Here is a 15138-nt window from a genome sequence, read left to right as displayed (position 1 = left end):
TCTGGGTTCCCTGCCTCCTTCTTTCACCATATTTCCACCAACCAAGGGCTGGGGTTAAATTTTAGTTAATCCTCTCTGGCATCTTTGGAATGTTGTTTTATTGTGAGAGATTGAGTTAGGGGTAGTATTTTTTTAAGATTTATTTATTTATTTATTTGAGAGAGAGACAACAGAGTGAGAGACAGCAGAGTGAGAGCACCAGCAGCTGGGTAGGGGGGGGCAGAAGGAGAGGGAAAAGTGGGCTCCCCACTGAGCATGGAGCCCAATGTGGGGTTCGATCCCAGGACCCTGGATTCATGGCCAGAACCAAAGGCAGAATCTTAATCAATTGAAACACCCAGGTTCCCCTGTGGTAGTATTAAGTAGGTGTCTATCAGACAAGTTGTAGACACTTAAACAATATTAGAAGGTCTAAAATTAATTCAAAATAATATACCTTTAGCTTTTGAAAGGCACCGTTAATGCATAACTACCAAAGTCCAGGAGATACATAATATGTGACTTTAGATTATAAATATATTTTATACACACACCAAAAAATGTATAAATATGCTTCTTACAAATGTATAATTTAGTGGCGCCTCAGTGGCTCAGTTGGTTGGGCATCTGACTCTTGATTTCAGCTCAGGTCATGATCTCAGGGTTGTGAGATCAAGCCCCGCATTGGGCTCAGTGCTAGGTATGCAGCATGCTTGGGATTCTCTCTCTCCTTTTCCCACTGCACCTCCTCCTACCACTCATGTATGCTCTCTCTCTCAAAAAAGAAAGGAAAAAAAGAAAAATGTATAATTTACAAATAAGGGATGCTTGGCTGGCTCAGTCAGAGGAGCATGTGACTCTTGATCCTGGGGGTCCTGAGTTCAAGCCCCATGTGGGGTGTAGAGATAACTAAAATTTAAAAAAATTTTTAACTTAAAAACAATGTATAATTTACAAATGAAAACATGTTTCTAAAAACATGGCTATGTTTTCTAAGATAAACCATAAAGAATAGTGTGTAAAGAAAGGTGTTTGAATTCAATATCCTAGAATCTAAGTGTAACCTCTCCAGAATGACCTAATACAAAAGAAGTTGATGAGGTCAAGAAGTTTATGAAGACATCTCAACTTGAATTCATTCAGTTTAACAAAAGCAAATATTATTTCCTCTTTTCATCTACTCCGGAATAATTGGGACAACTTTCTGCTTATTTAGTGCTGCAACTCCCAAACAGCAAAATATAAAAAAACAGAACTTGTGAAAATTGTACAGCAGTGTTCAAAACTTGCATTAACTTCTGTTTTCTTTCCATCTGTTTCTCTTTAACTTTTCCTATTTTATTGTTTTTTTTTTTAATTTTTAAAAGACTTTATGTATTTTTTTGAGAGAGAGAGCAAGAGAGAGAGAGATCACAAGCAGGTGGGAAGGGTAGGGGGAGAAGCAGACTCCCCACTGAGCAGGGAGCCCCATGTGGGGCTCAATCATGGGATCATGACCTGAGCTGAAGGCAGATGCTTAACCAATTGAGGCACCCAGGCACCCCTCCTATTTTATTGTTAATTCACACATATGTATTTACAGTGAGTTTGCACATGGTTTTTTAAGACAAAAGTGGAATTCTTACCATGAAATAGACCTATGTATTTGTTTTTATTGAGAAGACATGAAGGGTACTAAATGAGAAAAATATGCAGCTAAGAATACTTTATCCAGCTAGGCTGTCATTGAAAATAGAAGGAGTGATAAAAAGCTTCCAGGACAAACAGACACTAAAAGAATTTGTGATCACCAAACCAGCCCTCCAAGAAATATTGAAAGGGGTCCTCTAAGCAAAGAGAGAGCCCAAAAGTAACATAGACCAGAAATGAACAGAGACAACATACAGTAACAGTCACCTTACAGGCAATACAATGACACTAAATTCATACCTTTCAATAGTTACCCTGAATGTAAATGGGCTAAATGCCCCAATCAAAAGACACGGGGTATCAGATTGGATAAAAAAGCAAGACCCATTGATATGCTGTCTGCAAGAGACTCATTTTAGACCCAAAGACGCCTCCAGATTTAAAGTGAGGGGGCAGAAAACAATTTATCATGCTAATGAACATCAAAAGAAAGCTGGGGTGGCAATCCTTATATCAGACAAATTAGACTTTAAACCAAAGACAGTAATAAGAGATGAGGAAGGACACTATATCGTAATTAAAGGGTCTATCCAACAAGAAGACCTAACAATGATAAATATTTATGCCCCTAACATGGGAGCAGCCAATTATATAAGCCAATTAACAACAAAATCAAAGAAACACATCAATAGTAATACAATAATAGTAGGGGACGTTAACGCCCCTCTCACTGCAATGGACAGATCATTTAAGCAAAAGATCAACAAGGAAATAAGAGCTTTGAACGACACACTGGACCAGATGGACTTCACAGATATACTCAGAACATTCCAATCCAAAGAATAGAATACATGGAACATTCTAGTGCACATGGAACATTCTCCAGAATAGATCACATCCTGGTTCACAAATCAGGTCTCAACTGGTACCAAAAAATTGGGATCATTCCCTGCATATTTTCAGACCACAATTCTTCGAAACTTGAACTCAATCACAAGAGGAAGGTTAGAAAGAACTCAAATACATGGAGGTTAAAGAGCATCCAACTAAAGAATGAATGGGTCAACCAGGAAATTAAAGAAGAATTTTAAAAATTCATGGAAACAAATGAAAATGAAAATACAACTGTTCAAAATCTTTGGGATGCAGCAAAGGCGGTCCTAAGAGGGAAGTATATAGCAATACAAGCCTTTCTCAAGAAACAAGAAAGGTCTCAAATACGCAACCTAACCCTACACCTAAAGGAGCTGGAGAAAGAACAGCAAAAGCCTAAACCCAGCAGGAGAAGAGAAATAATAAAGATCAGAGCAGAAATCAGTGAAAGAGAAACCAAAAGAACAGTAGAACAGGTCAACGAAACTAGGAGTTGGGTCTTCGAAAGAATTAATGAGATTGATAAACCCCTGGCCAGATTTATCAAAAAGAAAAGAGAAAGAACCCAAACAAATAAAACCATGAATGAAAGAGGAGAGAACACAACCGACACCGAAGAAATACAAACAATTATAAGAACATATTATGAGCAATATATGCAAAAAAACTAGACAATCTGGAAGAAATAGATGCATTCCTAGAGACATATAAACTACCAAAACTGAACCAGAAAGAAATAGAAAACCTGAACAGACCCATAACCAGCAAGGAAATCGAAGCAGTAATCAAAAATCTCCCAACAAACAAGAGCTCAGGGCCAGATGGCTTCCCAGGGGAATTCTACCAAACATTTAAATAAGAATTAATAACTATTCTTCTGAAACTGTTCCAAAAAATAAAAACAGAAGGAAAACCTCCCAACTCTTTTTATGAGGCCAGCATTACCTTGATCCCAAAACCAGACAAAGACCCCACCAAAAAGGAAAATTACAGACCAGTATCCCTGATGAACATGGATGCAAAAATTCTCACCAAAATACTATCCAATAGGATCCAACAGTACATTAAAAGGATTATTAATCAGGACCAAATGGGATTTATTTCTGGGCTGCAAGTTTGGTTCAACATCTGCAAATGAATCAATGTGATATACTACATTAATAAAAGAACCATATGATCCTCTCAATAGATGCAGAAAAAGCATTTGACAAAGTACAGCATCCTTTCTTGATTAAAACTCTTCACAGCATAGGGATAGAGGGTACATACCTCAAAATCATAAAAGCCATCTATGAAAAACCCACAGCAAATATCATTCTCAATGGGGAAAAACTGAGAGCTTTTCCCCTAAGGTCAGAAACATGGCAGGGATGCCCACTATCACCACTGTTGTTCAACATAGTACTAGAAGTCCTAGCCTCAGCAATCAGACAACAAAAAGAAATAAAAGGCATTCGAATCAGCAAAGAGGAAGTCAAACTCTCACTCTTTGCAGATGATATGATACTTTATGTGGAAAACCCAAAAGACTCCACCCCAAATCTGCTAGAACTCATACAGGAAATCAGTAAAGTGGCAGGATATAAAATCAATGCACAGGAATCAGTTGCATTTCTATACACCAGTGAGACAGAAGAAAGAGAAATTAAGGGGTTGATCCCATTTATAATTGCACCCAAAAACATAAGATACCCAGAAATAAACCTAACCAAAGAGGCAAAGAATCTGTACTCAGAAAACTACAGAATATTCATGAAAGAAATTGAGAAAAACACTAAGAAATGGAAAAATATTCCATGCCCATGTATTGGAAGAACAAATATTGTTAAAATGTCTATGCTACCTGGATCAATCTATGCATTCAATGAATCCCTATTAAAATACCATCAACTTTCTTCAAGAAACTGGAACAAATAATCCCAAAATTTGTATGGAACCAGAAAAGATCCCAAATAGCCAAAGGAATGTTGAAAAAGAAAAACAAAGCTGGTGGCATCACAATTCCAGACTTCAAGCTCTATTACAAAGCTGTAATCATCAAGACAGTTTGGTACTGGCACAAAAACAGACACATAGATCAATGGAACAGAACAGAGAGCCCAGAAATGGACCCTCAACTCTGTGGTCAACTAATCTTTGACAAAGCAGGAAAGAATATCCAATGGAAAAAAGACAGTCTCTTCAACAAATGGTGCTGGGAAAACCAGAGAGCCAAATACAGAAGAATGAAACTGGACCATTTCCTTACACCATACATAAAAATAGACTCAAAATGGATGAAAGACCTAAATGTGATACAGGAAACCATCAAAATCCTTGAGGAACACAGGCAGCAACCTCTTCCACCCCTGTCGCAGCAACTTCTTTCTAGACACATCGCCAAAGGTAAGGGAAACAAAGGCAAAAATGAACTACTGGGATTTCATCAAGATAAAAAGCTTTTGCACAGCAAAGGAAACAGTCAACAAAACCAAAAGACAACCAAAAGAATGGAAGAAGATATTTGCAAATGACATATCAGATAAAGGGCTAGTATCCATCTCTATAAAGAACTTCTCAAACTCCACACCCAAAGAACAAATAATACAATCAAGAAATGGGCAGAAGAGATGAACAGACATTTCAGCAAAGAAGACATCTGAATGGCCAACAGACACATGACAAAGTGCTCAACATCGGCATCAGGGAAATACAAATCAAAACCACAATGAGATACCACCGCACACCAGTCAGAATGGCTAAAATTAACAAGTCAGGAAATGACAGATGTTGGCGAGGATGTGGAGAAAGGGGAACCCTCTTACACTGCTGGTGGGAATGCAATGTTGGTGGGGCAGCCACTCTGGAAAACAGTATGGAGTTTCCTTAAAAAGTTGAAAATAGAACTACCCTATGACCCAGCAATTGCACTACTGGGTATTTACCCCAAAGATACAAATGTGGTGATCCCAAGGGGCACCTGCACCCCAATGTTTATAGCAGTAATGTCCACAATAGCCAGACTATGGAAAGAGCCCAGATGTCCATCAACAGATGAATGGATAAAGAAGATGTGGTAACATATACACAATGGAATATTACTCAGCCAGCAAAAAAATGAAATCTTGCCATTTGCAACGATGTGGATGGAACTAGAGGGTATGGTGCTAAGCGAAATAAGTCAATCAGAGAAAGATAATTATCATACAATATCACTGCTACATGGAATTTAAGAAACAAAGCAGAGAGGGGCGCCTGGGTGGCACAGTGGTTGGGCATCTGCCTTCGGCTCAGGGCGTGATCCCAGCGTTCTGGGATCGAGCCCCACATCAGGCTCCTCTGCTATGAGCCTGCTTCTTCCTCTCCCACTCCCCCTGCTCGTGTTCCCTCTCTCGCTGGCTGTCTCTATCTCTGTCAAATAAATAAATAAAATCTTAAAAAAAAAAAAAGAAACAAAGCAGAGGATCATAAGGGAAGAGAGGAAAAAATGAAACAAGACAAAACCAGAGAGGGAGACAAACCATAAGAGACTCTTAATCTCAGGAAACAAATTGAAGGTTTTTGGAGGGGAGGAAGGTGGAGGGATGGAGTAACTGGGTGATGGATATTGGGGAGGGTATGTGTTATGGTGAGCTCTGTGTGTTGTGTAAGACTGATGAATCACAGACCTATACCCCTGAAACAAATAATACATTATATGTTAATAATTTTTTAAAAAACCCTCAGAAATAAACTGTGCTCAAACAATACAATTCATTCACAAGCAAAAAAAGAAAGAAAGAAAGAAAGAAAGAAAGAAAGAAAGAAAGAAAGAAAGAGAAAAGTACGACATGTACCTCCTACCATGATATCTTGGTTTAGTTGTAAAGGGGAACATCTAATTTTACATCTGTTCAACAATGACTTGTGATGGTATTGTTTATTTGATAACATCTGACTTCCTTGAGTGTAACTACCAGTGTTCCTTATTTGGAATATTTGAGGAGGGATAGCATATAGATAGACAGATATCTTTTCTTTTGTACATAAGGTGAGGTGACAAGTTGCTGTTAATCCACATCCCTTTGCTCTGTTTCCAAATAACCAACATGAAGAAGTGTCTCCAACTGGTGTGCCTCATTAGTACTTAAAATGAGTTTTCTCACAAAAATAAGGTCTATAAAATGGTGGGTAAATAGAGTTAAAATAGTAGGAAGAGAACTATGTTCCAGATACACCATGAATTAAATGGGCCTGGGAAGTTCCCGGGGGCAACAAACAAACAAACAAACAAACAAACAAAAACAAAAAAACCCCAGAACAAACTGTAGGTGCTAATTTCTTGTAATTTAAGAACCTAGCTTCATTAATAACTAATATATTTTCTTATTTGAACTTTCGATTTTCATCTAAACATTCCCATATATTTTGCAATTCTCCCTTATTACTTGTTTCAGAGCTTTATGTATACCTAGGTTATAGATGCTTATGTTTATTCATATTCTGAGAAGCTCCTTTTTAACTTACTTTTCTAATATCATGTAGTTGCTAGTTCGCTATGAAGAGTGACTTGGGCCTTTGCTACTTTGTTTGCACATTACACATTTAATTTTAAGTATAAATTAGTATCCATACCGAGGGCTAACAAGAAATCAGAGTAACCATAAAAGAAATAAGGAAAACCTATTGCCTAAAATATAATTTGTCTCTCTTTCCACCTTTTTATAGTTTTCATAGAAATTTCTTCCTGCCTATAAATATCACATGGATATTTAATGGAGCCATAGGAGAGCAATAAGCATGTTGAAAGGGAAAGGGTGAATTCTATGTCCTTTCAATTTTTATTGAGCGTGTTTACGAGAAGCTGTTGAGAAAAACTGTCCTAAGCACTTTAGACTCAGGAAGCAGAGGGCCGGAACCTGCTTTTGGTGATTTGAGTCACTGAAATGGGCCCCAGATCAAAGCACTGTAGCCTAAACGTTCAGCAGTAACATTCATTGCTCTTTAAAGGCTCTTTCAAAGAGATCCGCATGTCGATTACGCTATGGCAATGTGTGATCTGGGAGGAGGGGAATGAATGTAATGTATTATAAGCCTGAAGCAGGGAGGGGCTCCTGGGGAATCTGGAGACAAACTTTGATAGGAGAAAGGGGGAGGACTGAACAGGGCTGAACAAGAGAGAAATAACTGGCTGGAGTCCCCTTGACAAACCTGGAGCCCTAATGCCCACTTGTCAGTTTTGCTTAAGGCTCCTCTCTAAGACTCCCATGTTCCAGTGGCAGCACCGTGCACTCCTATCTGTCAAGCCCACAAGGGGCCACCGAGGACAAACATGATTGTCCTGAAACCAATAAAGAGGAAGTAACGCCAGTTTCATTTTTTTGGTTCAAAAACTGGAAATGTTAATAGTCCTCTCCTCTCTGCCCCCTTCCCATTATGCTGGATTTGCTGTGTTATTAGTTTGGGTTTGGCTTGATTCGCCTGTTGTTAACAGGAGGATTTATATTTTTCCCAAACTTTCCATCTTAACTCGACTTGAGAGCTATCAGTTCCACTTGCTTTCCTATTTAGATTGCAAAAGAAAAAAAAAAGGAAACTTTTTGTCACTTATATTTAGAACTTCCCTTTTTAAACAGTAAAAGTAAATACACATTTTTTAAGTCAAACCACACAATGAAAAACATAAAATGATAAGCAAAACATCCCCCCACCTTGAACTCAGTTCCATTCCCCAGAAATAACCTCTCAGAAAGGATTTTAAAAATTGACTGAAGGTTTAGAAACCATAGCACTTCCAAATCAAAGCACAACATGATGGTAGAGTTGTTTCTCAACTAACGCCTCCGTAAGTGCAGCTTGGATATAATTATCAACACTGTTCTTGTGTTTCTGGGTCTGTAGACTAAGAAGAAGGGTCGCAAAACCCTGCCAAGTCTCCTTCATTTCACTCAAAGCAGGAGGACTCCTTAACAGTCTCAGGACAGAAGAACAGGAGTCAGACCAGAAATCAGGGAACTTAACTGGCCTTTGCTTTCATCCTTAGCACCCATGTCATGGAAGTTAGAGGCACTCAGAGCCACCCTCCAAAATATTTTTCCCTCGTTCCAACCCCCAGACGGTGCTTATTCCTGAGTTTCCTCCTTTTCTTTTCCCTTAGGAAGAAGACAAGCCAACTCTCTATGTGTTTAATGCTGTGACCCAAGAGACAATGCCAGTGATGGAGAACACTTCCCTTCTTGGTAAAAAAGTGTCTGATCTGAGAACACTAATAGCTCTGAGATGTGGCTTCCCTGTGTCTTCTGTCTCTGGACCCCAGAGGGACTGGAGATGCATGACTGCAACACCCTCAGGGACTACCAAACAGACATCGGTGCTCCCACAATATTCAATACCAGCTACTGCTCAGCACTCTGGTTCTTTGATACCAGACTGGCAACAAATGGAGGAGTTCTTTCCAAACTAAAACTTCTGTAACCTCAAGTGGGGATGGAAATTATCAACACCCCTCTCTGGTATCTGGGTCTGTAGACTAAAAAATTAGAAATGTCCCACAGACCTGCCATGTCTTGTTCTCTTTACTCAAAGCAGGATAACTTATAAATATCCTCAGGCTAGAGAAGCAAGACTCAGACCAGTTTATATTTTTCTCTTTCAAAATATATTTCAAGAATACATAGAAGCAAGTTCAAGTACACATTCTTTTTCTTCCTTTTAACACAGTGGTAGCATATGATAAACACTGTCCTGAGCTTGCTTTATGCAATCTCATTTTAAAATACTGTTGGTTATATTAATATTTTAAATAGTGTGAAGCGGATACTGTGCAGTATCCCTGATGGATAGATTAGTGAGCTGGCATTCATCCCTGATGGACAGATTACAACCTTTCTCTAAATATTATACTTCCAGGTTGTGTCTGCAATAGCCATATACCATTAAAACAAATTCAAAGGACTGTCAGATTATTTTAACCCTATTGGAAAATGGTTCAGACCTTATAGAAAATCTTGCTTGAAGTGAATGAATCTTTGCTGACAATCAGCAGAACTTCAGGTAATGTTGTGCTGTCACATTTGTTGCAATGGGATTTGAGTTCTCCCAATTTATAGTAGGGCTTTGTAAACATTGTTGAATTAAGCAGTTTTGCTTTTTACAACTGCTAAATTTGCATTTATTGTTACTTCTCCTGACTATTATATTTGCTTATTCTTTCATGATATTTTTAATTGAGGCTTTCAAAACTTTGACATCATTTATCATCCCTGTTTTCGATCAAAGGAAGTGATGTTCTAGGATTTGTCCCCAGAGTCTCTCACAGTAAAGCACATACTGCTTTGCATGCTTGCCAGGGGATCAGCCCTGCCCAGAACATGGTGGGGCTTACATGAGTAAGGACACATAAGAGACATTTGTCTCCAAGTAATTTATGATCTAGTTATTTAATGAAACACAAAAGGATACATAAAAAAAATTAGGGTGACTGCTCTTTAGGCCTATGCTGCTCAGACCATGATGTAACAGTTTAGAACTAGGGCTAGAAGAGACTTTAGAAATGGCTTGGACCAGACCCAAATTTTTACAGATTTAAAGAAAGCAAAAATGTTCCAGATGGTTAAGGGTGTGTGAAGGACAACACACAGGCCTCCTAAAATAACCCTCTGGGAATGAGGGTTTTCAAATGTCAGGTTAGGGGCTCAAGCATGACCAGAGTAGAATTCTTTGGCCACCATGAGAACACAGGGCATAGGAGGAGAGGCAAGGAAAGAAGAGCCTCGAAGAGAAGAGAGGAAAAGTCTTTGGTTGGCTTCATATCTTCAGCGAAAGTATCCATAGCATTCCTCAAGCAGCCAGCCCACCTTTTTTTTTTAAAGATTTTATTCATTTTTTTTTTCATTTGAGAGAGAGAGAGAGAAAGAGAGTGAGTGTGGGGAGGGAGAGGGAGAAGAGACCCTACCCCCTCTGCTGAGCAGGGATCCTGACACAGGGCTCCATCCCAGGACCCTGAGATCATGACCTGAGCAGAAGGCAGATGCTTAACCTACTGAGCCACCCAGGCACCCCAGCCCACGTTTTTTAACTAGAGGGTAAAGAAGTTCTTGATCAGCCTATCTTCCAGTTCTCCTCTTCCCAGTCAATGAGTCATCCCTGATGCGATCAGGAGTTGAACCTTGACCCCTTTCCAAAGGCAGTGGAAAATCAGAAGGTCTCTGAGAAGCAGTCAAGTTCATGTTGAAAATCAAGGACTTATGTAGCTCAGTTAGTCACTGGACATATCAGCTCATATAAAAACACACAGAACTGCCTCTTCACTCGGAGCATTCATAATAAAGTGGTAGAAATAAGACATGCAAATATACTTAGTTACAGCAGTAAGTCAGCTCAACGTAGGCTGAAGGGCATTCTGGAGAATGTGGGCGTGCTCACACAAAGATGTGAGAAATATGGGATCATCTGAAAGGGAAGACATTCTGGGCTTCTAAACCAGAGAAAAACACAAGCCACAGGTTCATGAATATGGGCTTAATCCAGTGAAGACAAATATCAGGAAATTTCCGAAAAGTGGAGGCGCCTCACTGAGACCAATCAGAAACACAACTGAGGTCAGATTGAGAAGGGTCTTAGGGGAGGTGACAGAGCACAGGCTTCATATGTTTGCAACCAGAGCCATGTACATTCTGGAACAGAAGCGTTTTAACAGAAGTTTAATCTGGTAGCAAGCAGCATGAAATACAAAAAAGACTGAGGGGAGAAGCAAGGTGATATGCCAACAGGCACTTTTGAGAATCCCAGTATTAACTAATTCCACTAGCAATGGACAAGAGAGACGAATCTGAGAAACCCAGAAAGTAGGGAAAGGATGTCAAGGTGAATCACATTTAAGAAGAGGGAAGACCAAGGCTCTGACACTAGGACTGCGGTGGTGAAATTGGGAAAGGAGTTTATGCTTTGGGTCCTAAACTTTAGATATAAAGAAACGCAGAGAGTAAGTTTTTTCCCTAAAAGTTACTCTGCTAATTAGTGGCGAAGCTGTAAGTCCAACTGACGTCTTCTGATTCTCTTCCACGACAAACATGGAGCAAAAGCTTAGTGGTGGGTTCGGTTAGCAGATGTTGCTGTAGGCACCCTGCCATGGAGTCAGGGACTAAGCCCTGTGAGACGTGCTTTCCTTAGAGAGTATATACAGAGAGAAACATGCCAAGGGCCAAGGGCCAATAGTGAGGGCATGTTGAAGTTAGGGCAAGTAGACAGAATAGGAGTCGGAAAATGAGACAGGCAAAGCTGTGAGAGGTGGGAGGAAAAGTGGAACTTTGCATTGTCACAGATGACAAAGAAGAGACTGTTTTTAGGACGCTGGTAAAAGACCAAAGACAATATCTGAGAAAAATCTTTTGATTTGGCTTAAAGTTCATTGGTGAACCCAGATAGAGCAGTTTTAATAACGTGGGTGGAGACAGAAAGATTGCAGGGATTAAGAAGATCAGTAATAAGAGGATAAAGGGATTTTTTGGTGGTAGAATATTTAATGATTAACTTTTCAAGAATTTAAAAAAAAATAACATTCCCTAATATATGTGATTTTATGACTTGAGGCTTAGTGGCACATCATATAGGTCCAACACACACACCCCTTTTCTTGTATCACCGTATATGGGACAAATGTTCATTTTAGCCTCATTTCTAGGTCTTTTTTTTTTTAAGGATTTTATTTATTTATTTGACAGAGAGAGAGAGACAGCCAGCTAGAGACGTTACACAAGCGGGGCGGGGGCGGGGGAGTGGGAGAGGAAGAAGCAGGCTCCCAGCGAGCAGGGAGCTCGATGCGGGGCTCGATCCCAGGACTCTGGGATCACGCCCTGAGCAGAAGGCAGATGCTTAACGACTGAGCCACCCAGGCACCCCCTCATTTCTAGTTCTTAAATCTCCATCCTGACTTTTGCTTTCCTCTTGCTTATCTACATGACTGTCTGCTAGTTACTCTGTCTATATTTTCTATATGCTTAAAAACTGACATGAATCCTTTCTGGAACAAGCCTTTGTACCTAACAAATGAGTGAATGAATAAATGCCTTTCCTTTACAGAATGCTGCCATTGGTATATGCCAATGGTAAATGCCTCATGGCACGTATTCATGGCCAGAATGAGCAATCACATCTGAGAGACTGTTCCAGTCCTTGCAGTTCAGACCCTGACATCTCAGCTAGCTCCAAGGCCCCTCTACCAGCGCTTAGGCCCCTTGGAGATTTACCATGCTATTTTAACTCCTTTTACAAGTGAGAAAACAGACTCATAGAAGTTAAATGACTTGCTCAAGGTCATACTGCCAAGAAATGGTAATCACACACTCAGAACTGGGTTCTTTCCAACAATTTATACTGCCAACCTAGAATGTTTTTATCGATATCTACTTTTATTGGTACTCTTTAAGTTCTGATCAATGTTTTGTTTTGTTTCCCATTAGGGGAAACCCATACCAGAGAAATGATTTCCATATTCAGGAAGAAAAAATCTCAAATCAAATAGGCAGATATTGACCTCAAAGTAGTATCCCCCTCTCCCCCAGGGATACAGGGACCACATGGGGAGAGGTTGGAGACAAGTTCCTAGAATGGACTCTGTTGCTCATACCCACTTTCCTGCATGGCTTGGCACGGTGATGGGTTTGCAAGTAGAGAGTGAGCAGATCCAGGTTTTGTAAATATATACAATCTTGGGGACTTTTTTAAAAAAAACAAAATTAAGAATAGAGAATTCAAAAATTCATGTAGTGAGAGGCCCTGAAGCTTACGTCTCATTAGTTTTACTTTCATCTCAGTTATAGATATAGTTAATATAGATATAGTTAAGTTGTATTTCCTGGAGCAATGTAGCATTTTTCAAGTAAATTTCTATTTTCCAACAGAATTCCTAAGCTTACGAAGGAATTTTACATGTGACCAAAAAAGGCATTACAAAACAATTGGGACGGAAAGATTATCCAATAAATGGTGCTGGTTAACTTGCTTAGAAGTTCTCTGGATATTCAAAAGTTGAACATTAAGAGAAAAACCAGCCATCGTTACCTTTGTTCTTTGAGAACTTAGACTGCCTCATTGCAAGGAACTGAAATTGATAGTTACAACACCTGTTACAATTGCTCCTAGATAGGAAATTTAAGCAGAATAAAATACAGGGCTCGATGGAGGTGCCCTACTGCTGATGAGGATTTAAATCGTATAGGCTTCTCTGTAGTTTTCAGAAACAGAGTTCATCAACAGTGGACAGGTTGAGCTAGGAAGAGCTGAGATCTCGAGGCTGGACAACCACTTAGGGAAGGGCAGATGGGCCAGGAAGAGGGAAGTTAGTCTCAAATAAGTCCTGCTGGTGGGAGCCCTGGGATAGGCAGGCAGATCGGTCTGCAACTAGATGCAGGAAGGCAGAGGCTGACCTCAGGGAGATACAGCAGGGACCTGGTGGGTGAATCACAGCATAGCATCAAGGTAGCAGATAAATAAATAAATGAATGACATAAGAGGTGAAAAACTAGACAAGCTGGTTGTTGACATCAGAGGCTCTGACAACATGTAACAGAAATCTAACCCCAGAAATGGGGGTTCAGAGTAGGAACTTCAGTTCCAGGCTCAGAGAACAGATGGACCTCAGTTCTGAAACCCAAAAGGTAGGGTAGGATACAGGCACTCATGCCCTGGGGCACAAAGTGAGGGCTTGTTCAGGAGGAATAGAGCAAGTTACTAGAACTGAGACAATATCTGAGCAGGATGAACAGGAACACCAACTTCCCACCTGAGCCTGGAATCTTAACATATTCCCTCTTACTGGAATTAAGATTATTCTCAGGGCCTAACGCTTGGCTGGTTCTTCAAAACGGATGCTGTGTGGCCTCAGCTGTGGATGACCAAAGAGGCTGGGGTACAATGCCAAGCAAGGTTTTCAATACTAATTTATGGGTAATTTTTATAGTAAACTACAAACATAGCAAATCATTTAAGTCAGAAGATGAAATAAATGCAATTTGAACAGTGTTTAAAGTCCCTTGTTTCCAATGTTACCCATAGAAATCAAACCTTTAAATAAGAAAATTAAGTACAGCAAGAAGCTTTAGAGAAACTAAATCTATGGTGTCAAGGATGATAAATACCAGCAAGTATTTATTATGAACCTACTATGTGTCTGAGCCTGAGGATATGTATGGATAAGCAAAGTCATGCATATACCCCCAGGTCCTACTGCCAATGACATCATATTGATTCAAAGGCAGCCAGCCAATCTACAGATTGTCCAATGACATCAGCCAATTAAATTCTTGCTTGGAGACAAAGATTACATAGAGGACAGGAATGTAGGCACAAGAGCCAGATTGCCCAGGTACAACTCTTGATTTCACTACTTACTGGGTATGTAAAACCCGGGCAAGTAACTTAATCTCATAGCGCCTTAGTTTCCCCAACTGTCAAATGGAGACAATAATACAAACCACACTTAGGATCGTTGTAAATTTTAAATTAGCTTATTCATGTAAAGTACTTAGAATAACATAGAGCATGTAATAAGCATTCAGTGAATAGTAGCTATTGATATTCAATATATTATTATTATTAATTATTATTAGTCTTGTGAATTCAAACTGGGAAATACAGAGAGACAAAACTGGTTACCAGTATGGGCAGAAAATGCATGGTGCCATGAAGAAAGGTTGGGTC

The 15138-nt window shown here is 39.6% G+C and overlaps 1 protein-coding gene across 1 annotated transcript in view; it reads left to right on the top strand.

Annotated features, from left to right (window-relative positions):
* The window catches only part of ANKUB1 (ankyrin repeat and ubiquitin domain containing 1), a 33679-nt gene that overhangs the window by 7756 nt on the left and 10785 nt on the right, over positions 1–15138 (top strand). The window contains 2 exon segments of the mRNA XM_087870328.1: positions 8597–8729; positions 8732–8809. Of these exon segments, the coding sequence (XP_087726454.1) occupies positions 8597–8729; positions 8732–8809 (211 nt within the window).

This window comes from Ursus americanus, chromosome 20, assembly GCF_024610735.1.
Source record: "Ursus americanus isolate L20-20 chromosome 20, mUrsAme1.1.p, whole genome shotgun sequence".
Taxonomy (NCBI): domain Eukaryota; kingdom Metazoa; phylum Chordata; class Mammalia; order Carnivora; family Ursidae; genus Ursus; species Ursus americanus.
This window is presented reverse-complemented; position numbering and strand designations above follow the sequence as displayed.